We start from the raw sequence: 24,053 nt of genomic DNA on the forward strand, positions 1-24,053 counted from the left end.
TTGTCGAACCACTTATTTTTCAATAAAAAGCAGGTATTTTGACAGCCGGGATAGATCATCTTCAGAATCTGAGGCCCAGAAAAAAACGAGCATTAGCATAGTAATAAGAGCACCGTCCTTAGGAGCTTTTCAGAGACAGCTTGGCATCTATTGGTATATATTTATAAGAATTTTATAAGACACACAATTCCAATTAGTGGACTTTCACACAGAACCATAAAACATGATTAATAAAAGATTCAACACAGTCAAGAGAACCCTTCACCCTGGAGGAAGCTACTTTTTTTCACTTTGTGAGTGCTGCCACAGAGGACCTTCATTAGACAGCATCACAATTCTTAGCTCCCATCTATGACAAGGCACCGAGAAGGGGACAAATCCCTCTCATACTTGATTGGGACTAGCTTTCTGAACATGTCACTTCTTTATATGAACTTACGCAAAGTCACTGAATTTCTCCATGCCTCATTGTTTTCACACACAAAACGAAGCTAATGGTCACTGGGTTACCGTGAGGAAGAAATGGAAGATATAACCCATGGAGACCTCTTGGAAGAGTTCTTACACAGCAAATGGGGCTCTGAGGGTGTGGAGGAAGAGGACGAGGAGGAGGATGGTGCCACGTTCAATCTTTCCAAATACAGGGTTAAAGACTCAATACTGTTTGTTGAATTGAACTGACCATAGTATCATATACTTGTTTATACACAAAGGTATAGTAAGTCCTAAATTCTAAAATCGCTCAGTACACAAGAAAGAAATAAGGCCATAATTCAGACGAACTCCTTGCTAGATTCTTCTATCGTACAATCATGTGGTTCTAGCATTCCTTTTCAGCCATGATCTACACACTCCTTTTGCTTCCAGTAGTTCTATGTATCAAATAAAGTGATTCTTCATTTTGTATCTTTGGGGTCTCGAAATTCACATTCAAATCAATATGACTTTTTTTGGCATCTATTGCAGGACACTAGAGAAAACTCAAGTTCTGAAAAAAATATACACATTACATAGGTTAAAAGGATACTTTTTTTTTTTCCCTAGCCACCTTCTCCCTCTTGCAAAGATCTACTTCTGAAGGCACCCTAACTTTGGCTCTCAGCACAGGACTGCCCCATGTCTCCAGGACCATTGGGGTTGACAGCCCAGCCAGGACTTTCACTGCCACTATGAAAAGGAGTTGACCTGGCAAACTCTTCTGTAAATACTTTAGGTTGAATGGGCCGTGTTTTTTTTTAATACTACCTAACTCTGAAAGCATATTAATGGACAATATGTAAGGAAATGTTCATGTCTATGTTCCAATAAAACTTTATTTAGAAAAACAGGCAGTGGGCTGGATTTAACCCACACACCACAGTGTGCAAACCCTGGTCTAAAAGATCCTGCCCACATTACTGGTAATTTTAATCTCAGAACCAGCTAGATGAAAGCTGAGGTCTGGAGTTTTTCATAACTGTATTAGTCAGGGTTCTTCAGAGAAAAAGAACCAATAGGATATAGACAACTCTTTTTTTAAAAAGAGATTTCTTTTTTGGGCGTCTGGGTGGCTCAGTTGGTTAAGCGACTGCCTTCGGCTCAGGTCATGATCCTGGAGTCCCTGGATCGAGTCCCGCATCGGGTTCCCTGCTCGGCAGGGAGTCTGCTTCTCCCTCTGACCCTCCCCCCTCTCATGTGCTTGCTCTCTCTCATTCTCTCTCTCTCAAATAAATAAATAAAATCTTAAAAAATAAAAAAATAAAAAATAAATAAAAAGATTTTTTTTTTATTATTTGAAAGAGAGAGAGAGAGCACACAAGTGTGGGGGTGTGGGCAGAGGGAAAGGGAGAAGCAGACTCCCTGCTGTGCAGGGAGCCCAACATGGGGCTCAATCCCAGGACCCTGGAATCATGACCTGAGCCGAAGGCAGACACCTAAATGACTGAGCCACCTAGGCACCCCGAGCATTTTCAATATTTACTTGTTTCTTTGCTTTTGTTATCCTCACTCCTAAAGTGGTATCACTCAGGAATTGTTAGTTTTCTATTATTGTGTAACAACTTACCACTGACTTATCAGTTGCAAACAATACCCATTTATCATCCTGTAGCCTGTATGTTAGAAGTCTGGATGTGGCAGACCTGGGTTTCCTGCTCAGGGTCTCACAGGCTGAAATCAAAATGTTGGTTGGGGCTGCGTTCTTGCCTGGAGCTCAAGGTATTCTCTTAAGCTCACTGGTGGTTGGTAGAAGTCATTTGCTTGCAGCCGTATGGGCCCTGTTTTCTTGCCAGCTATCAGGTGGGGACCTCTTTCAACAACTAAAGGTTGCCCTCAGATCCTGGACCCGTGGTCCCCTCCATAGACCCTCTCACAACATGGCAACTTACTTCTTCAAGGCTGGCAGAAGAATCTTTTTCACACTTTGAATCTCTGACTTCAGCAGGCTCAGTCCCTTCCATTAATGGCTCACCTGGTTAGGTCAGGCCCACCGAGGAAAATCTCCCCTTTAACTCAAGGTCAGCAGACTGGGAAACTTAATTACATTTGCAACATCTTTCCAGCTTTGTTATATAATGTTACCTAATCGTGGGAGTAAAATCCACCATACTAATAGTCCCATCACACAAAAAAAGAAGGGAATTATACAGAGCTTATAGAGTAGGGGGCAGGAATCTTGGGGGCCACCTCAATTCAATCTTCTACTCTCTATTTGTCCTACTCCATCTAAACTTTCTTCCTTTTTTTTGAATTAAGTATTTTTTCATTATATTTCTGTTTCCCTCTTAATATTTTACATCCTTTTACTGTATTTTCCCTGATTACTATAAAGAATACAATATGTGCGCTTGGTTATTAAAATATGACTTAATTACTACTAATTTTACCACTTCTCAGACAACACAAGAACTGTCATTTAGTTCAACTTATTCTCCTCCTGACTCGTGTGCTATTATAATAAATTTTGTTCTCTACAGTTTTCTATAGTTTTTAAAACGAAGCTTTACAACTGCCATCATCATCATTTTACTTAACAGTCTTCACAAGTTTTCCTCATATTTGCCTTCCTTCTGCTCTTTTCTCCCCTTTCTGTATCTCCAAAATTATATCTGAGATAATTTTCTTCTACTTGAAGAACACCCTTTAATATTTCCTTTGCTGTAGGTCTGCTGGTAATAAACTCCCTTAGCTTTGCTTTAAAAAATTGTCATTTTAGGGGGCACCTGCGTGGCTCAGTCAGTTAAACATCTGCCTTTGGCTCAGGTCATGATCCCAAGGTCCTGGGATTGAGCCCCACGCTGGGCTCCCTACTCAACAAGGAGTCTGCTTCTCCCTCTACCCCTCCCATCCCTGCTCATAATCTCTCTCAAATAAATAAAATCTTTAAAAAATTGTCATTTCAGTAGATAAAATGGTCGTCAGGTTGGCAGTTATTTTCTTTAAGCACTTTGAAGATTATATCTCATGTCTCCTATTGTTTCTCAGACAAAGGGAGATGTAAATCTTACTGTTGTCACTTTTAAGGTACTATACCTTCTTTGCTATGTTTTTAAGTGTTTCATTTTGTGTTTACTTTTCAGTAGTTTTACTCTAATGATCTTAAGTATTCTTTCTAACCATCTTACTTAGGATTCAGTCCTTCTTAACTCTGTGACTTAATATATCTAGTCAGTTGTGCAGAATCCTTAAGCAGTTGTATTAAATATTGCCTGTGTCCTAGTGTATTTGCAAGCTTTCTTGTTGTTGCTCTCTCTCCTTCTCTCCTTCCCCTGCTGCTCACCTCCCTTCTTCATCTTTTTATTTGGGGACTCTAATTACATATATAATAGAACATTCATCATTCCCCACATATTTTCTTACTTTCTCTTCTATATTTCCCAATCTCTCTTTTTTAAAAAATTTTTATTTATTTGAAAGAGAGAGAATGAGAGAGAAAGAGCATGAGAGGGGAGAGGGTCAGAGGGAGAAGCGGACTCCCTGTTGAGCAGGGAGCCCGATGTGGGACTCGATCCTGGGACTCCAGGATCATGACCTGAGCCGAAGGCAGTCACCCAACCAACTGAGCTGCCCAGGCACCCCTATATTTCCCACCCAATCTCTTAACCATCAGTATTTCAGTCTGAATTCTTCTGACCTAATCTCCAGTTCACTAATTCTCTTTTCAGCTACTTCTAAGCTGATGCTAAATTTACTGAGTTTCTAATATCAGTTATTTTAATCTTCAGTTTCAGTTTAGGAATGCCTACATGATCCCTTTTTATAGCTTTCAATTCTCTACCAAATTTCATCTTCTAACTCTTAGGTCATAATAATCATAAGTATTTTAAATTCTATTTGTGATAATTCTATTATCTGTGAATCCATGACCCAGGTGCCTTCTTCTATCTCCTTGGTCAACTCCTATCTTATATGCCTGTGTTGTATGACAAACAAATTGGCTGACCTATGTCCCTGGTTCCTGGGATGGAGACTCTAAACCCTTGCAAGTTCCCACGTGAAAGAAGTGGCTTTGTTATTCAGGAGCGCCCTGGATCACAACTCAGTTTAGGCTAATGAGTTCATTCACGGCAGTCCTAGATAGCTTCAACATGGGGGTCTGCCATGCTGGAAAGACCAATGATGACTAGAAGGTTGGAAGTCTGATCCAGCCTGACCTCTGGGGAGTGAAAGGTGCTGGAGACTGAATTCAGCCATGCAGTTAAATATTTAATCAATCATTCCTACATAATAAAACTGCAATAAAAACACTGTGGAACCAAAGCCCAACTGAGTTCCCTGAAGGGTGGACACAGCGATTTAAGATATCCTGGTCCACAAGGAGAGGGCAGAGAAGCTCTGCATTCAGGCCCTCCCAGAACTCACCTATATATCTCTTCATCTGGGTGGTCTCATTTGTATGCTTTATAATAAACTGGAATCATAATTATAGCACTGTCCTGAGTTCCTGAATCTAAAGAGATTGGGAGCACCCCCAGATTTGTAGCCAGTTGGTTAGAAGCACAGATAGACTAAGGATCCCACCCCCAAATTGTATCTAGAGTCTGAGATAAGGGCAGTTTTGTAGAGAACTAAGCCCTTAACTTGTACAGTCTGGCAACTTTGGGTAGTTCATGTCAGAATTTCACTGTCATATACCAATTGGGGTTGAAACAGAAGAGTTCCTTTAATTTTAATGATCAGACATTGTATATATAAAATTATAGAGATCATTTGAGTTCTAGGTCTTATTTTCTCCCACAAGATACACCTTTTTGCTTCTGTCGGGTACAGTGGTCTAAGATCACCAGCAATCTCACATCATCCTGATCTAAACAGCAACGAGTATTCTTTAAGGCCCAGTCTGAATACGTGTGAGGGCTGGTCTCTTTCCAGTTCACCACTGCTTCAAGGGGAGAGCTCTTGAAGTTATACCTATAGTTTGGAAAGTGCCTCTCCTCTGGGGGGTCCTGGATCAGCTTTGATCTGCTTCATTCTTCCAACAGCCCTGCTCCTCAGCCACTGCAACCCCCTAGAGAGAAAAGGCTGCTCCAAATGCTAAACTCAGTTCTCTGGTCTCCTTGGATTTGGGGACATTGACCCCACACATTTTCACTGCTTTTTCTGCTCTCCACTATCTTCTAACAGATTTTAGGGGGTGGTTTACCTTTTTTAGTTTTTCTCAGCGGGACACTGCTTTGAAATAACCTATCTACTATTATTACCAATATCACTTTTTAGAATTATCTCTAAGGGGTGCATGGGTGGCTCAGTTGGTTGGGCATCCGACTCTTGGTTCCGGCTCAGGTCATGAGCTCAGGGTCCTGAGATCATACCCCACTTTGGTCTCTGAGCCCAGCACAGAGTCTGCCTGTTCCTCTCCCTCCCCCTCTGCTCCTCCCCTCATTCTCTCTCTAAAAATAAAGAAATAACATCTTTAAAAATAAATAAATAAAATTATCTTTACAATATAATTATTTTCTACTTTGAGTCCACCAGGCTAGTGGGGAATTCAAGAACTAATTATTCTTGCTAGGGTACTGAAGTAACTCTAAACACTGGATAAGACCAGTTCGCTTGTTAGATCTCCTATGCACACGGTTTTCATCTATATGCTCCTTTCCTGGCTAAGGGCTGCTGCTTTCCATTCACTTGAGAGGCATAGGACATTCTGCTAAAGTAAAAAAACTTTACAGCCGCTCGCCTCTGACTTTTTGCCATCTTCTAAGTTGAGATGAAATGGGGAGTAGAAAGCAATCAGGTAGTAGACAGTTGGTCATCCTAAAAATAGAACCCAGAAAAATGCTCCCTCTCCGCAAATGTTTTAGAAGTTGTTTTAAACCAACACCACAGAAATACAAAAGATTATAAGAACATATGAAAAACTATATGACAACAAATTGGACAACCCAGAAGAAATGGATAAATTCCTAGAAACATACAACCCTCCAAAACTGAATAAGGAAGAAATAGAAAATTTGAACATACCGAATACCCGTAACAAAACTGAATCAGTAATCAAAAAACTCTGAACCAATGAAAGTCTAAGACGAGACTGGCTTCACAGGTAAATTCTACCGAACATTTAAAGGAGAGCTGATACCTATTCTTCTCAAACTATTCCAAAAAAGAGAAGAACAAGGAAAGCTTCCAAATTCATTCTATAAGGCCAGCATTACCCTCCTACCAAAACAAGACAAAGACAGTACAAAGGAAAAAAAAAAAAAGAAAGAAAGAAAGAGAACTGCAGGCCAATATCCATGATGAACAGAGATGCAAAAATCCTCAACAGAATACTAGCAAATCACATCCAATAACAAGTTAAAAAATTCATTCATCATGATCAGGTGGGATTTATTCCAGGGATGCAAGGGTGGTTCAGTATTTATGAATCAATCAACATGATCCATCACATTAACAAGTGAAAGGGTAAAAACCATATGGTCACCTCAACTGATACAGAAAAAGCATATGACAAAGTACAACATCCATTCATGATAAAAACTCTCAACAAGGTAGGTAGAGGGATCATGCCTCAACATAATAAAAACCATATGTAAAAAACACACAGCTAACATCATCCTCAATGGTGAAAAACTAAGACCTTTTTCTCTAACATCAAGAACAAGGGGCGCCTGCGTGGTGGCTCAGTCAGTTAAGTGGCTGCCATCAGCTCAGGTCATGATCCCAGGTCCTGGGATTGAGCCCCACATCAGGCTCCTTGCTCAGCGGAGAGCCTGCTTCTCCCTCTCCCCCTGCCTACCGCTCCCCCTGCTTGTGCTCTGTATCTCTCTCTGTGTCAAATAAATAAATAAAATCTTAAAAAAAAAAAAAAAAAGAACAAGACAAGGATGCATACTCTTACCACTTTAATTCAACATAATTCAACTGGAAGCCCTAGGTGCAGCAATCAGTCAAGAAAAAGAAATAAAAGGTATCCAAATTGGTAAGAAAGAAGTAAAAATTACAGTATTTGCAGATGACATGATACTATATATAGAAAGTTCTAAAGATTCCATCAGGAAAACTACTAGAACTGATCAATGAATCCAGTAAAGTCATCCAGACACAAAGTTAATATACAGAAATCTCTGGCATTTCTATACACTAATAATGAAGTAGCAGAATGGGAAATTAAGAAAACAATACATTTATAATTATACCCAAAAGAATAAAATACCAAAGAGGTGAAAGATTTATATTCTGAAAACTATAAAACACTGATGAAAGAAAGTGAAGATAACATAAACAAATGGAAAGATATTCTATGCTCATGGACTGGGAGAACCAATATTGTTAAACTATCCATACTACCTAAAGCAATCTACAGATTCAACACAATCCCTATCAAAATACCAATAGCATTTTTCACAGAACTAGAACAAACAATCCCCAAATTTGTATGGAACCACAAAGACCCCACATAGCCAAAGCAATCTTGAAAAAAAAATAAATCTGAAGGTATCACAATCCCGGATTTCAAATTATATTACAAAGCTGTAGTAATCAAAATAGTACTGGCACAAAAACAAACACATAGATCAATGAAACAGAATAGAAACCATAGAAATGAACCCACAATTATATGATCACTTAATATTTGACAAAGCAGGAAAGAATGCCTAATGGGAAAAAAACAGTCTCTTCAACAAATGGTCTTAAGAATACTGGACAACAACATGCAAAAGAATGGAACTGAACCACTTCCTTACACCATACACAAAAATAAACTCAAAATGGAGTAAAGACATAAAAGTAGAACTGAAACCATAAAAATCCTACAAGAAAACATAGGCAGCAATTTCTATGACACCAACCATAGAAACATTTTTTCTAGATAGGTCTCCTGAGGCAAGGGAAACCAAAGCAAAGTTAAACTATTGGATTACATCAAAATTAAAACCGTTAGCATGGTGAAAGGAATCATCAACAAATGACAAGGCAGCCTTCTAAGTGGGAAAAGATATTTGCAAATGATATATCTGATGAGGGTTAATGTCTAAAATATATAAAGAACTTGTATAACTTAACACCAAAAAAACAATCTAATTAAAAAAAGAGGCAGAGGACCTGAATAGACATTTTTCCAAATATGACCTATGCATGGCCAACAGACACATAAAAAGAAGCTCAACATCACTAATCATCAGGGAAATGCAAATCAAATCCACAATAAGATATCACCTTACACCTGTCAGAACGGCTACAACCAAAAAAGGTTAAGAAATGACAAGTGTTGGCAAGGATTCAGAGAAAAAGTAACCCCCATGCACTGTTGGTGGGAATGCAAACTGGTGCAGCCACTGTGAAAAACAGTACGAAGGTTCCTCAAACAGTTAAAAATAAAATTATCATGTGATCCAGTAATTCCACTCCTGGGTATTTACCCAAAAAACTCCAAAACATAATTTGAAATTATATATGCACCCCTATGTTTATTGCAGAATTATTTATAATAACCAAGATATTGAAGCAGCCCAAGTGTCCATTGATAAATGAATGGATAAAGAAGATGTGATATATAAACATATATATGTGTGTGTGTGTGTATATATATATATATATATATATACACACACACACACACAAAGGAATATTACTCAGCCATAAAAGAAGAATGAAATCTTGCCATATGCAACAAAATGGATGGACCTACAGGATATAATGCTACGTGTATTAATTCAGAGAATGACAAATACCATATGATTTCACCCATGTGTAGACTTTAAGAAACAAATGAACAAAGGAAAAAGAGACAAATCAACAACAACAACAAAAACCAGACTTTTTTTTTTTTAAAGATTTTATTTATTTATCTGAGAGAGAGAATGGGAGACAGAGAGTATGAGAGGGGGAGGGTCAGAGGGAGAGGCAGACTCCCCGCTGAGCAGGGAGCCCAATGTGGGACTCGATCCCGGGACTCCAGAATCATGACCTGAGCCGAAGGCAGTTGCTTAACCAACTGAGCCACCCAGGTGCCCCCAAAAACCAGACTCTTAAATCCAGAAAACAAATTGGTGGTTTCCAGAAGGGAGGTTGGTGAGGGGATGGGTGAAAAATAGTTTAAGATAACTATAGATTCACATGCAGTTGAAAGAAATAGTACAGAACAGTATTTTTGAACATTTTGTTCTTGAACCTTTGTTTAGTTTAACCTAATAATAATATTTGTAAAATATAGAATAGTCTTTCATCAAGGATATTGGCTTTGATACAATCCCCTGATCTTATTAGATATACCCAGTTTTGCTTATATTTGTGTGTGTGTGTATGCATTAAATTCTACACCATTTTGTCAATTATGTTAGTTCCTGAATCCTCATGGTGGGAAGGTCCTATACCACAAGGATTCCTCATACGCCCTTTTATAGTTACACCCACTTCCCTCTGTCCCCTGCTCCTACTTCCCTAACTTTGGACAACCATCTCTTCCATTTCTAATATTTTACCATTTCAAAAACGTTATAGAAATGGAATCATATAGTATGTACGATTCTGGGAATGACATTTTTCACTCAGCAAAACTGCGTAAAGATTCATCCAAGTTGCTGTATCAACAGGGCACTGCTTTTAGTTGCTGAGTAATATTCCATGCTACGGTGGTACCACGGATTGCTCAATCATCCACTAGTTGAAGGACAGCTGGGCTGATTCCAGTTTTTGGAGATTACAAAAAAGCTACTTTATGCTAAATACTTGTGTATAAGTGTTTGTGTTAACACAGTTTGCATTTCTGCCGGATGAACACCCAGGGATGCAATTGCTAGGTTATATGGTACTGTATGTTGAGTTTTTGAAGCAACTGCCAAAATGCTTTCCAGAGTAGCTGTACCACTTTTCAAGCAATTTATGAGTGATCCAGTTTCTCAGCATCCTCGCCAGCATTTGGCTATCAGTATTTTTGTGTGCCTTGGTCAATCTGTTTAGTGTGTATTGATCACTCCTTGCAGTCTTCCTTTACCACAATGACTAATGATGCTATGCATTTTCCTATGTGCTTACTCGCACTCTTCATGTCCTCTCTGTTCATGTCTTTTGTCCCTTTTCTAATTAGGTTGCCTTTTTTTAATTGTTGAGCTTTGAGAGTTCTTTATATATTTTTAGGTGCTAGTCCTTTGTAGGACATATGACCTACAAATATGTTCTGCCACTCTAGAACTTGTCTTTTCATTCTCTTCACGTGGATATTTACAGAAGTTTCTCATTTTAATGATGTCCAGTTGATCAATGTTTTCCTTTTATGAAGGTGTGCTTTTAATTTCAAGTTTTAAAACTCTATGATCTCAAAGACTTTTTTCCTATTTTTCTTCTGAAAGTTTTATAGTTTTATGTTTTACATTTCTGTCCATGATCCATGTGGAGTTAGTTTTTGTATAAAGTGTGAGGTTTGGGTCAAAGTTTTTTGGATTTTTTTGGTTTTGGTTTTGGGTTTTTTTTGCCTATGGGCATCCATTTGTTCCACCTGAATGTCTTTTAAGTTGAAAAATCCCTTCTTCTTTTTCTATCAGAGACAATCTGTCTCTCTCCCTTCTAAGACACTAGAGAGAACAACTTCCTTGAATTTAGTCTTTAGGGAATAACAGTCAGGAAGGGAAGTATCTCGTACAAAACTTAAGCTTTCTGTGAAGTCACAAACTTTCCCTTTGAGGGGAAAAAAAGCACACGTACTGCTAACTGCTTAAATGGGGGGAAAATAACAGGGAAAATTCGGTGAGAAAACCTACATTAACATCACAGAAATCCCAAAGGCACAATCTTCCATGTTGGTAAGTATGTGAATTTTCTAGGAATGTATAACATGCATCAGATTGTCAAAGATACCCACAACCACCCTGTTCTTTTTTTGAAAATCGCTGTTTTTCAAGGCTCAGCTTCCTGCTACAAAAATAGGGACTCTTCCCTGTCGAGTGATTTGAAGTCAAGGTGCTTCCAATACAGAAGGCTCTGAGCCAAGGATGTGGGACTCACAGGCTCCAAAGTAGTTTTCTATCACTCCGGTTGGTGTGCTGATTTAGTAAGATATATTTTCTTCCCCTCCTTGAAGTACAAGCAGATAACAATCTTTCGGGAGTCACCAAAATAATACAAGTGGGAGACCTCTGACCCTGCTGAGTGAGCCAGAGTGGTGGTCAATGCAGGCACCTCATTGCTCTCCTTCACCTACAGTAAAGTGCATGACATTTTTTTCTTCATTTATATCTTTTGCAAATACAAAAGAATAAGCATTTGTGTGTAGATTCCCATATCCATGTCACTGAATGATGCAATGAATAATGCAGTCCTGGCTGAAAAGTGAATAGATGATCAATAGAAGAGACTGATCACCAATAAAGATAATAAATGGTAGTTTGTGACAAGTGCCATTATTTGTATGGGGCAGTTAAAGATAGTCCTACCACCAACATGGCACCAACCAAATTAAGTTCAGCTGTGTTGATATATTACCAGACCTTAGATATTGAAGCTCCATCTACAAGTCCTCTGAAAAATAATTAGGTTCACAGGAAAATGACCCCCACACAATTTCTATTTACAGTTGATAGTGAATAGCAGATTCAAACCAATTAGTGGAAAGAAAAGCTTATATTATTAACTCGTATAGGCTAACAAACTTATTGCTTCAAAATCAAAGATCAACAAAGATTCCTGCCTTGCTAATCTTCTTCAAAGGGTAGAATGGTAAGAGATGTTTTCTACGATTTAATTTGTAAAAAGATTGTGATTGGCCTCTCTCAGATAACATTTGCTTCTTCCTGGGGCACCTGAGTGGCTCAGTCGTTAAGTGTCTGCCTTCGGCTCAGGTCACGGTCCCAGGGTCCTGGGATCGAGCCCCACAAAGGGCTCTCCACTCAGCAGGAAGCCTGCTTCTCCTCTCTCACTCCCCCTGCTTGTGTTCCTGCTGTTGCTATCTCTCTCTGTCAAATAAATAAATAAAATCTTGAAAAAAAAAAATTTGCTTCTTCCTGAATGTTGCATGGAGATCTTACTAGATCGTGAGTTCCTTAAAGACAGGGGCTGGCTCTCATTCATTAAGCGCAGCACACATCAAAATGCCTACACCATACTAGTCCCTCAATAAGTATTAAAGGAAAGGAGCTGAAGTGACTGAAAAGTAGGTCCAGGATTCAAAGGTTATTTCAGAGTGGAATTATAAGTGTTTGCATTTACACATTGGTCACAGTAGAATTTGTGCTTCTGCAACACTCTTCTCTGTGCCTCTGAGGGTGTTTGGCTGAGCAGCTGAGCTACGGGCAGGTGCTAAAGCAAACTGTCAGGAGTCTCTTCACAGCAACAGCGAAATCAAGAAGTATATGCCTACCCAGCACTGAAAGAAGCATTACGTATTCACTCAGGGGCTGAGTCTGTGATATTTCTATTCAAATTGCTGTACAAGAGAAAACAGGTATGTTTTGAGATGACACATCTGAATAACTGTAATTGAATCATTGTGGATTAAAAACAGTATCCTTCTACTCCAAATCATTATCATAAAGAATCATGTAAATAGGACTAGAGCAGAAAAACAGCAAAACAGATGTTGCTTTTACTTTTCACTCCAACCAGAATATAACCACAAAGGCATCTGGAAATTAAAAAGAAGAGGAAGCTTTTCTTTCTTTTCTTTTTTTCCTAAAAGATATTGCTTATACATCCACTGAATAAACGAAACATGGATAAGTAAAAAATGGTCTTAAATTTCATTGAGACGGGCACCTGGGTGGCTCAGTCGGTAAAGCTTCCGACTCTTGGTTTCGGCTCAGGTCATGGATCTCAAGGTCTTGGGATTGAGCCCTGTGTTGTGCTCCATGCTCAGCGGGGAGTCTACTTGTCCCTTTCCCTCTGCTCCTCCCCCTGCTCGCACTCTCTGTCTCTCAAATAAATAAATAAATCTTTAAAAAGCTTTTAAAAAAAATTTCATTGAGAAAATAACTGGAAGGTTTCTTTTTTTAATGTTGATGGTTGTTTTTTTTTTTTTAAAGATTTTATTTATTTATTTGACAGAGAGAGACATAGTGAGAGCAGGAACACAAGCAGGGGGAGTGGGAGAGGGAGAAGCAGGCTCCTGGCCAAGCAGGGAGCCCGATGCGGGACTCGATCCCAGGACCCTGGGATCATGACCTGAGCCGAAGGCAGATGCTTAACGACTGAGCCACCCAAGCGCCCCTTAATGTTGATGTTTTTATTCTATTGTTTCCTTTTCAATTCACTCAACTTAAAGAATATCCAAAATTTCAATTGGTTTTTTTTTTTTTTTTCATTTTTACTGAAATCCAATGGCCCAATTCCCGTGGATATTTTTTTAAGATTTTATTTATTTGAGAGAGAGAGCACACAAGCAGGGGGTAGGGGCAAAGGGAGAAGCCGCTCCCCGCTGAGCAGGGGGCCCGATGTGGGGCTAGATCCCAGGACCCTGGGATCCTGACCTGAGCTGAAGGCAGATGCTTAACCAACTGAGCCACCCAGAGCCACCCACCCACCCAGCCACCCAGACGCCTCCCACCCAGTGAATATTTTTAATCTTTGGCCTTCTAGGCCTATGTTTTTTTAAAACAGTGCATTCCAGCCCAGTCCTTCCTTGAGAGAGTGGCTGCAGACCAAGTCAGGCTGCTTAATGAGGGCAGGCTGAAATAAAGTGCTGTGCTCTCTGCAATCAGCAGGGAGTTTAAGTTTGGGGAAAAGAGTGAACCTTTCTCAAGGAGAAGAGGCACAGAATAGAAAATAGCTCTTGAAATGTACTTATTCTTCCATCAAAACTGCTGAGCAAAGCCATGCTGCTCCCAGACCCAGGCTGAACCTTACACACAGGCCATGAAAGGCAAGGGGGTGGAAGAGAAGCCCTCCTATGATAACTTTATCTCCTTGATCATTCAGCAGCACAGAAGGCAGTTTTATAAGCTTCCTCCTAGGTGGTGATTGAGGGCATACAAATCCTGCAAGGATATTAGTCATCCAATTGTGTACACAGACATAAACCATGCATCTCTTTCTAAGCCAGACTGAGAGACATTTAATTCGTGGTATCAAACCCATATCATGCCTTATCAATTATTTACAACTTAAAGCTCATTAAATCATCATAATATCATACAAGGGGCAAGGAGGCAAAAAATACTGTCATGCATACATATGGCACAGCTTCTGCCTGCTGAGTCACATTCTGGAAAGCAAATGTAGCATTTATTTCCAGATATTGTCAGAAACAATAATTTAATTGTCCTGCATTTGAAAGTAGCAAGACAGAGCAAGTATACGCCAATAGTAATGCCTGATAAGACAGAAACACAACAACCTCTCTCTGCTGATCACTCCTCTTCCCTCTCCCCTCTCTCCCTCCCTCAAACACACACACAAACATGGACCTTTTTCATTCCTTTGTCTCCTTTATTTTTTTCCAAAGTGCTCATCATCACCTTGTAGATTACCTGTGGGCGCACATGTATGTGTGTGCATTTATAAATAAGAGCATTTATGTTTTTGTTTTCCCATATCCCCACTAGAATGCAAACTCCTTGAGAAAGGAAACATTGTATCTTTTTATATCCTACTATAACCCCAGCACCCAGAACATGATGGCCATCCCACAAATTGTTACTGAATGAATAAAACTACCCATGAACTATGTAGCATAATCTGTTTTAACATACAAATGATGCTTTTTGGGGGGCGCATGGGTGGCTCAGTCAGTTAAGCATCCAACTTGATTTTGGCTCAGGTCATGATCTCAGAGTCATGAGATCAAGATTGGCGCTGGGCTCCATGCTCAGCAGGGAGTCTGCTTGAAATTCTCTCCGCCCCTCCCCCAGTTCGCTCGCTCTCTTTCTAAAATAAATAAAATCTTAAAAAAACATACAAATGATGCTTTTCAAAAAATATTCCCCTAATACTGGTGTCCAAGACAGAGACCAAATAGTAATTCCCAGTAATATTCCCCTAATTTATCCATTTTAAAATTCACTAACTTAAATTACTAGAACTCATACAGCAATTCAGTAATGTGGCAGGATACAAAATCAATGCACAGAAAATCAGTTGCTTTCCTATACACAAACAATGTGACTGTAGAAAGAGAAATTAGGGAATTGATTCCATTTACAATAGCACCAAAAACCATAAGATACCTCGGAATAAACCTAACAAAAGAGGTAAAGGATCTACACTGTAGAAACTACAGAACACATATGAAAGAAACTGAAGAAGACACAAAAAGATGGAAAAACATTCCATGCTCATGGAGCAGAAGAATAAACATTGTTAAAATGTCTATGCTGTAATCTATACTTTCAACACCATCCTGATCAAAATACCAATGGAATTTTTCAAAGTGCTGGAACAAACAATCCTAAAATTTGTATGGAAACAGAAAAGACCCCGAATCGCCAAGGGTATGTTGGAAAAAAAAAAAACAAAGCTGGGTGCATCATATTGCCTGACTTCATGCTATATTACAAAGCTGTGATCACCAAGACAGCATGGTACTGGCACAGAAACAGACACACAGACCAATGGAACAGAATAGAGTCTCCAGAAATGGACCCTCAACTCTATGGTCAACTAATCTTTGACAAATCAGGAAAAAATAGCCAATGGAAAAAAGACAGTCTCTTCAATAAGTGGTTCTGGGAACACTGGACAGCTACATGTAGAAGAATGAAACTGGACCATTTTCTTATACCATATACAAAGATAAACTCTAAATGGATGAAAGACCTCAATGTGAGACAGGAATCCATCAAAATCCTAGAGGAGAACAGAGGCAGTAACCTTTTCGATATCGGCCACAGCAACTTCTTTCAAAACACGTCTCCAAAGGCAAGGGAAACAAAAGCGAAAATGAACTTTTGGGACTTCATCAAGATAAAAAGCTTCTGCCAGCAAAGGAAACAGTCAACAAAACAGAGGCACCCACAGAATGGGAGAAGATATTTGCAAATGACACTACAGATAAAGGGCTGCTATCCAAGATCTATAAAGAACTTCTCAAACTCAACAACCAAAAAACAAATAATCCAGTCAAAAAATGGGCAGAAGACATGAACAGACACTTCTCCAAAGAAGACATACAAATGGCTAACAGACACATGAAAAAATGTTCATCATCATTAGCCACCAGGGAAATTCAAATCAAAACCACACTGAGATACCACCTTACACCAGTTAGAATGGCCAAAATGGACAGGGAAAGAAACAACAAATGTTGGAGACGTTGTGGAGAAAGGGGAACCCTCTTACACTGTTGATGGGAATGCAAGCTGGTGCAGCCACTCTGGAAAAAGTATGGAGGTTCCTCAAAAAGTTGAAAATAGAGCTACCATATGATCCAGCAATTGCACTCCTGGGTATTTACCCCAAAGATAACAGATGTAGTGAAAAGAAGGGCCACATGCATACCAATGTTCATAGCAGTAATGTCCACAATAGCCAAACTGTGGAAGGAGACAAGATGCCCTTCAACAGACAAATGGATAAAGAAGATGTGGTCCATATATACAGTGGAATATTACTCAGCCATCAGAAAGGATGAATACTCAACATTTGCATCAACATGGATGAAACTGGAGGAGACTACGCTAAGTGAAATAAGTCAAGCAGAGAAAGTCAATTATCATATGGTTTCACTTATTTGTGGAACATAAGGAATAGCACAGAGGATATTAGGAGAAGGAAGGGAAAAATGAAGGGAGGGAAATCAGAGCAGGAGACTAACCATGAGAGACTATGGACTCTGGGAATCAAACTGTGGGTTTTAGAGGGGAGGGCGGTAGGGGAATGGGTTAGTCCAGTGATGGGTATTAAGGAGGGCACGTACTGCATGGAGCACTGGGTGTTACATGCAAACAATGAATCACGGAACACTACATCAAAAACTAATGATGTACTGTATGGTGACTAACATAATAAAAAAATTATGAAAAAAATAAAAATAAAATACACTAATTTAAAAGTACGGCATACTTAATTCAGATAGTGCATATTTAATGCAAAAGTAAGTGTGTGTGCACATAAAGGAAATGCCTTTGTTCATATTTTATTACGCTTCACATAAAAATGGACAGAAGTAATAAGATGCAATCCAGAGACAGAATCTAGGGCAGAAAATACTCCCTATATAAAATAATTTCATGCTCCAAATGAAAATTGGTAATCAAATTTCCAGCCTCCAGAATGAAAGCTTATTTTTAAGTCAATAATTAAAACACTATGTTGCATCTGACAAATCCCTGTTTCTCTTTAATGTATTCTCACTATCTGAAGAGCTTGAGTAAGAACTAAGAAATTACAATTTAAGCTAATGCTCAAAGTATCTCTCCCTTTTACCCAAATGCTCACAACCCCTATAGATTATATGTTTACTGTTATTAAGACAAGCTGTATACCGTAAGTGATTTTATAAAGCCACCGCTCTTCCTGGACAAAAAAATCTCAAGAAATTTAAAATAAATCTATAGTGCTGCTGAATTTCACAAGAAATGTCAGAATGCAATCCAGAAATGTAAGAAGAGTGGAGAAAGCAAGAAGAGTGGAGAAAATTGTAAAATTTATTTAACTTGGTTGGGCTTCATTCGCCCACTCAATTCCACTTAATTGAATGGGACACTGTATGCTCTTCATTCTAAGAGTTTTTATTAATCCCCTCATGAGAATGTATAAGTAATCACTTCCATGTACAAATTTAAATGTGAAGAGGAAATTAAAGATAACTCCGTTGGTCTCTAGAGTTATGGAACCCAGCCCCGAACTCATTTTCAAATGCTACGATTACAGTCATGTCAGTGGAATGAGGCATGGACGGATTGACCAAGCCAGTCAGGAACAGAGCATTTAGGACCAAAATGTTCCTAACTTACTCGGAAGTAACAGTTACTTCTGGCCATCTCCCCATTTCCACTGCTTCCTATAACAAATCTGGTTTGACCTTAGTTCTTTGAGTTTTAATAATAGGACACAATTAATGAGCATAAGCAGATCAAAAGGACAGCAAAGGGCTGTGAGGTAAAAGAAATGTTTGGTATTTCCCTGGAACTTCTCCAGCTTTCAAGTCGCTGTCCAAAGGTCAAATTATTTTCACTTTTTTTTTTAATGAATCAAGATATATACAATCCTAGGTTATCATGCTGTTTTTCTTCCCCGGTATGGATTCATATCAATTATAGAACTTCTGCCTTCAGGCTGAGCTGCCCTTTGCTTTTTTTTTTGCCCTTTCCCCGAGTCACCTAAGGCACCGAAATGACTCCAGATAAGAGCAGAGATATGGTGATTAACGTAACATAATTAAAATTAAAAAAAAAAAAAAGCAGACAGAGATAAAGAAATTTCTACACCATGATATTAACAAGACTTGAAATAACAGTGCGCTTGGTGAATGTGTAATTGAAGAAATTATTTTTATCATTTCATGCAAATCAATGCCCAATCTCACCATTTAATTTAATGAAGGCAAATGTAACTCTCCTTTCGGAAACAACACCCCCTGGGCTCCTGCTGCATATTTCTGACTCATTTTCTCCCTCGAGTCATGATCTGACATCTATTTAAATCTAATTTCACCCGTGTAAACATGCTGTATGAAGGGCACAAATGGAGGTGTTCTTGCTGACATCATTCCCTAGAAAGAGCTGTGATGCGAACTGCATACTGAGATTAATTTGATACAGAAATTAACAACATTAAATCAAGAATGGTATGAGAAAGGACAGACTTTAACCTGTGTGCAATGGAAAAGTGGGTCCAGAACAATAGGAAAATACCTTTGAAATGGCCCCTAGTCTTCTCTGCAGTAATAACCAACTACTTACAGAATCAGGAGAAAAATCCACTCTATAAGGAAATCACCTACTGAACATACAGGTTCTCTAATGTCCAGGAGATATGCAAAACGGTACTCATTGCCAGGGACATTAGCTGAGGAAATCCGGGGTCTATTAGACACTGAATATGCTCATTTAAGAAAGAAAACATTCAACTGTTACAACAAAAACTATGCTCATCCATTCCTGGTTTCCGAACCTTAGCAAGAATCAGGAGCCCTTCCTCACCCCACCCCTAATCCATTCAATTCAAAGAAAAGAGGATTTTGTTTGCTAGAGTTTCGACTCTCTTCCTCCAAAGTCAATGCTCTATTAAGCTTTCATGCACATGCCTGGGGTCCCTCAAATTTTTCCCTATCTGACTAAATGCTGCTCTTCTGCCTAAATAATAATGCCATTGACAACAAATCTGCTGATCTCTTAATATGCATCGAGTATTCTACCTACCTTTTCTTCCTGAATCTTCACAACAATCCCACAGAGCAGCAGCTAATGTTTAAGCTGCATTTTACAGAGGAGCAAAGCAATCGTTCAAGAAATTCAGTCACCGCACGAGTCCGACAACTAGGAAGTGGCAGAGCGGAGGCCCAAACCCAGGGCTGTCTAGCTCCAGAGACCATTTCTTTAACTACAACTCTCTCAACTGTCTGTAGGAAGAACAGAAAGTCTCGAAGAGGGGTGCCTGGGTGGCTTAGTGGTTAAGCGTCTGCTTTCAGCTTAGGTCATGATCCTGGGGTCCTGGGATTGAGCCCTGTGTTGGGCTCTCTGCTCAGAGGGGAGCCTGCTTCTCCCTTTGCCACTCCCCCTGCTTATGCTCTGTCTGTCTCTCTCTCTCTAATAAATAAATATACTCTTTTATTAAAAAGTCCCTAAGAATCATTTAAGGGTTTCATTTAACAAACAAATCAAGGAATAAAGACCCCAAAGACTACAACACAACCTCTTTTTGCTCCTATGTCTATATAAACATAACACAGCATTTAACACATCTGTCCCCCAAACCTCCTTTCGCTTCCATGACTAACTTTTCTGGTTCTCCACTCAACCATCATGCCGATGCTTCTTTTCCCATTCACATCCCAAATGTCAACATTCTCTGGGATTCCACCCTTGGCCTCCTCTCTCATTAGTCTAGTTCAAGGTTTTACAGAGTTTTTAAAGCAATGCCCAAACTGACAAATACATCCCCCTAATCCCAGCTCTGCCCTCCCTACCTAGGACTCCCATTCCTTCAACGATCCCCTGGGGGCTTGGGATTTACATCCAAGCCAAGCTTTGCCTACATAAATGACTCAAAAATTCTAACTTCCTGCAGGATGTCCCACAGACCCCCTGTACTCACCACTGTCCAAACTTTAACTCAATCCTTAGTATGAAATATCCATGTCTCATACGATCCTTAGCACCATCTCTCTTCACTCGAGTCAGAAATATCAGGACACCCTGGATCAGATACATCCCCTCATAGTCCACGTAGTTCATCCCTAAACCAGTCAATGTGACCTAAAATGTCTCTGGTCCAGGTAGACTTCTCCATTCTGATGGCCACTCTCCAGGTCAAGTTTCTCCCTTCCTCTCACATGAATGCCTAAAAACAGGCCTGTCCTCGTTGGTTTCCCTGATTTGGACTCTCCTCATCTTTGACCCAAGCTCCTCCTGCCCATCAGACCTATCTATTTCTTTACAAGAGACCTGACCACTTCACCCCCATGCCACCCTCCTTCCTAACTACTTCAGAGTAAAAGCCAGCCTATGGGAATGGCACCAAGGATCCTTCAAAAGCTGACCACACTGGTCTCTCTTGTCTAGTTTCCACCTCTGATTCCATCCTCCCCTGGTCACTGTGGGAAAACTGTCATCCCCTTGAGTCTTATCTTTATCCTTCTGATTGGAATTAATTCCTCAAACCAACTGCCTTTTGAATCCCCCCTCGTCTTTTATACAAACCCTATCAACACCACCAACATCTTCTTCCTAACCTAGCATAAGCAGCATTTTTTGTTGACAGAATTTTCCAGGATCTGTGTTTCACCCTTCATTACAAGCCAGGTCCTGCCTGGTCAGAGAGGCACGACTAACACCCACTTCTCCAAGGGACTTTTCCCAAGATTAAACAGCTAGTTAATTGAGTATTAACTTTCTGAATGTTCTCCAAGTTACAAAAATAAATATGTATAATAGTTACCTCTCTATATATGTTAATATCGTGAGCAATGTCCATTAAAAGAATTAAAAACCTGTAATAAACCATCCAGACAATGCCTTCTCTCGCAGTAATCTCTTACTTGTGTGTTCAACTCACTATTCACCCATTAATTCATCAAAGCAGAACATTCAAATCATCCTAAATATCTTATGACTTTGCACTATTTGTGCACTTTTCCCAGTGATTCAGAGGACTTCAGTCTCCACCCAATGCCAACAAATATTAATGTGAGAGAGGTAATATAATCAAAATTAATGAACATTTAAGGAAGTTTTAAGTAGTTTAATGTGTTCACTCCTTCCACTCTGTATGTTTTAATCAATAGTTCTGACCTTGTTTTATTTTTACAAAAATTTCCAGCAATTCTATCAAGAGGTAATAAAAACAGAACATAAGAGAAAATTTCTAAAGAGGCCAACACATGGATCCCTTCAATGGACAGAGGAGTGTTAGTGGCCCACTTTCTATTATGCAAACGGCCTGAACAGACATATCCTTAATTTCAACAATTATATCAAGGCAAGGAAATGCAAGGCTCAAGGTGCGGGGCTTGGTACCAACCTCCTCTGCTCTTCCCCGTGTTCTCCCGAAGGGACAGTGAGGCATTCATCCATGTGTCCATGCAGCAACCTGAGGACGTCACCACCAATTAGATATCCTGTAAGGATTGAAATTCAGTCACATTCGAACGGTCATGGTCAGATGCTGATAACCGGACAGATCATCTGGTCTGATCTTCTCTTTTCATAGACAGAGAAACAAACGTTTAGTGAGGCTTCAGTACCTGGCCAAAATCATAGAGATGAATGGTGCCACCTGCCTGCCACCTCTGAGCTCAAGGTTCCCAAGTCCCACAGGTAGTGATGTCCCCACTAGAAAACACGACCTCAAACCCCATAAAATCCTCCCTTTAACATACAAACATGGATAGGTTCAGATTTGAACCTGTATAAGTGAGAATAATCAGAACATAAATGCAGACATTTCCTGAGAAATCCTGATGCATGAACACTGTGATCTGGCTCTAAATCACCCAACCATGGAAGATGAGAAACCTCGATGTTAGCCTAACTGAGCAACACCCTGAAGCCAAAACATTGGAGCAAATAACATCTAGAAAGCTCGCCTATAAACCACACAAAAATAAGCAAAAGCTACAGTAGCATAAGAATAAAAATTAAAAAAAGATCAATCTTCACACAAAATTCAATTTCAAGTAGCGATTTGAACAAGATTCTTAAATGTCACGTATCTGCATTCCAGAATACTCTGACACAAAATGCTCTAATTACCAATCTGCTCATTATCACAATTCCAGAGATGGCTGTCAACTGTGCATCTAGGACGAGCCCTCTCCTGGAAGTGGAGTTTTTACCTTGGGCGGCTTCGCTTCCTGAGCTGATGGGGGCCACGCTCCAGAGAGTCTGCTGGAAGGCAGCATCCACGTGTAAGCTGCTGTTGCCGTAAGACAGGTGCTGTGGGAGAGGTAAAAGGAGGCATCTCTTCAGGTGCTTCGAAAGTCTCACTACTTAAGCGCTCCTGGCAGTTAGAACTTAACGCTGCAGATTTGGAAATGTCCACTGAGAACATCTGTTCCAGTCCTGTCACTAAGTCATCAAGAGACTAGCAGAAGGAAAATGAGAGTTTCTGTCTGTATTTTTCAGCTTCATTCTAAGCCACTCATGAGAAAACACACAAACAAGACTACAAAAATAAATACATGTGTTAAAACAGACTGCTTTGTTTTAAAGTTTATTGAGGGACAAAACTGTTTAGATAGTGGGCACTTACCATTAAAATTGTAATTAAGTGTTCTACATATCATACTGCAACAGTTTTTTTGACAGTGAGGTAAGTAAAATCTACTTGGTTTTTATAGGGTCCTCTGGGAACTTTCTCTGCAATATGATATAATAGCCATTAGGTGGCAATGTTTCCTAATACGCATCTAAAACTGGGGCAAAAAAACTCCTCCAAGATTCAGATACTGCAAATTTCAGATTTTCCTTCTCAAAAATAGAAATGTACTAAAATAATATATTTCCTATCTTTGAGCACCATCATATATGAGTAATCAAATGATTAGTAAAGAAAAACAAAATTATGAGCACAGCCAAATGCGTTGCTCATTTGACTAATCACTACTTGGCTGCCTCTAGAATTTCAAATAGACATAGAACAACCACTTTTTCCTTAGAGTCATCTCCGTAAACATCACCAATATTCCTGTAATGTTTCTGCAACACTTCTCCAAAACTGAGGACGGTCTAAGCTTTTAAAGTCTTTAATTATATTAGATTTCCCCCCAGAAATCTGACCCTCCTAGTTAGATGAAGAGCAATCACAATCACACCGCTATGCTCCACGGGTCATTCGGACCCTGACGTTCTCTTACCTAAACATACCATTCTCAAGTCACTAGCAAAAATAGGTATTTCGATATCTTTCTCTTAGGAACAAAACCAAAGGAAGTTTTGACATTTGACACCCATACAGTCATCTTATCAATAATCTTTCCAATCAATAAAATTAAAAGTTTACCAGCTGATGCAACAGATTTGGCCATCACTCATCCTGACCCCCTCCCT

The 24,053-nt window shown here is 39.5% G+C and overlaps 1 protein-coding gene across 1 annotated transcript in view; it reads right to left on the minus strand.

The window, feature by feature from the left end:
• RYR2 (ryanodine receptor 2) overlaps positions 1-24,053 on the minus strand; it is a 736,030-nt gene that overhangs the window by 391,001 nt on the left and 320,976 nt on the right. Inside the window, exons 9-10 of the mRNA XM_064594590.1 lie at positions 22,841-22,940; positions 22,027-22,123 (exon numbers count right to left, since the gene is read on the minus strand). Of these exons, the coding sequence (XP_064450660.1) occupies positions 22,027-22,123; positions 22,841-22,940 (197 nt within the window). The remainder of the gene's footprint in view (positions 1-22,026; positions 22,124-22,840; positions 22,941-24,053) is intronic.

Source organism: Mirounga angustirostris, unplaced genomic scaffold (genome assembly GCF_029215605.1).
Source record: "Mirounga angustirostris isolate CCGP_5_RB_7025 unplaced genomic scaffold, mMirAng1.0.hap1 SCAF_6, whole genome shotgun sequence".
NCBI lineage: Eukaryota > Metazoa > Chordata > Mammalia > Carnivora > Phocidae > Mirounga > Mirounga angustirostris.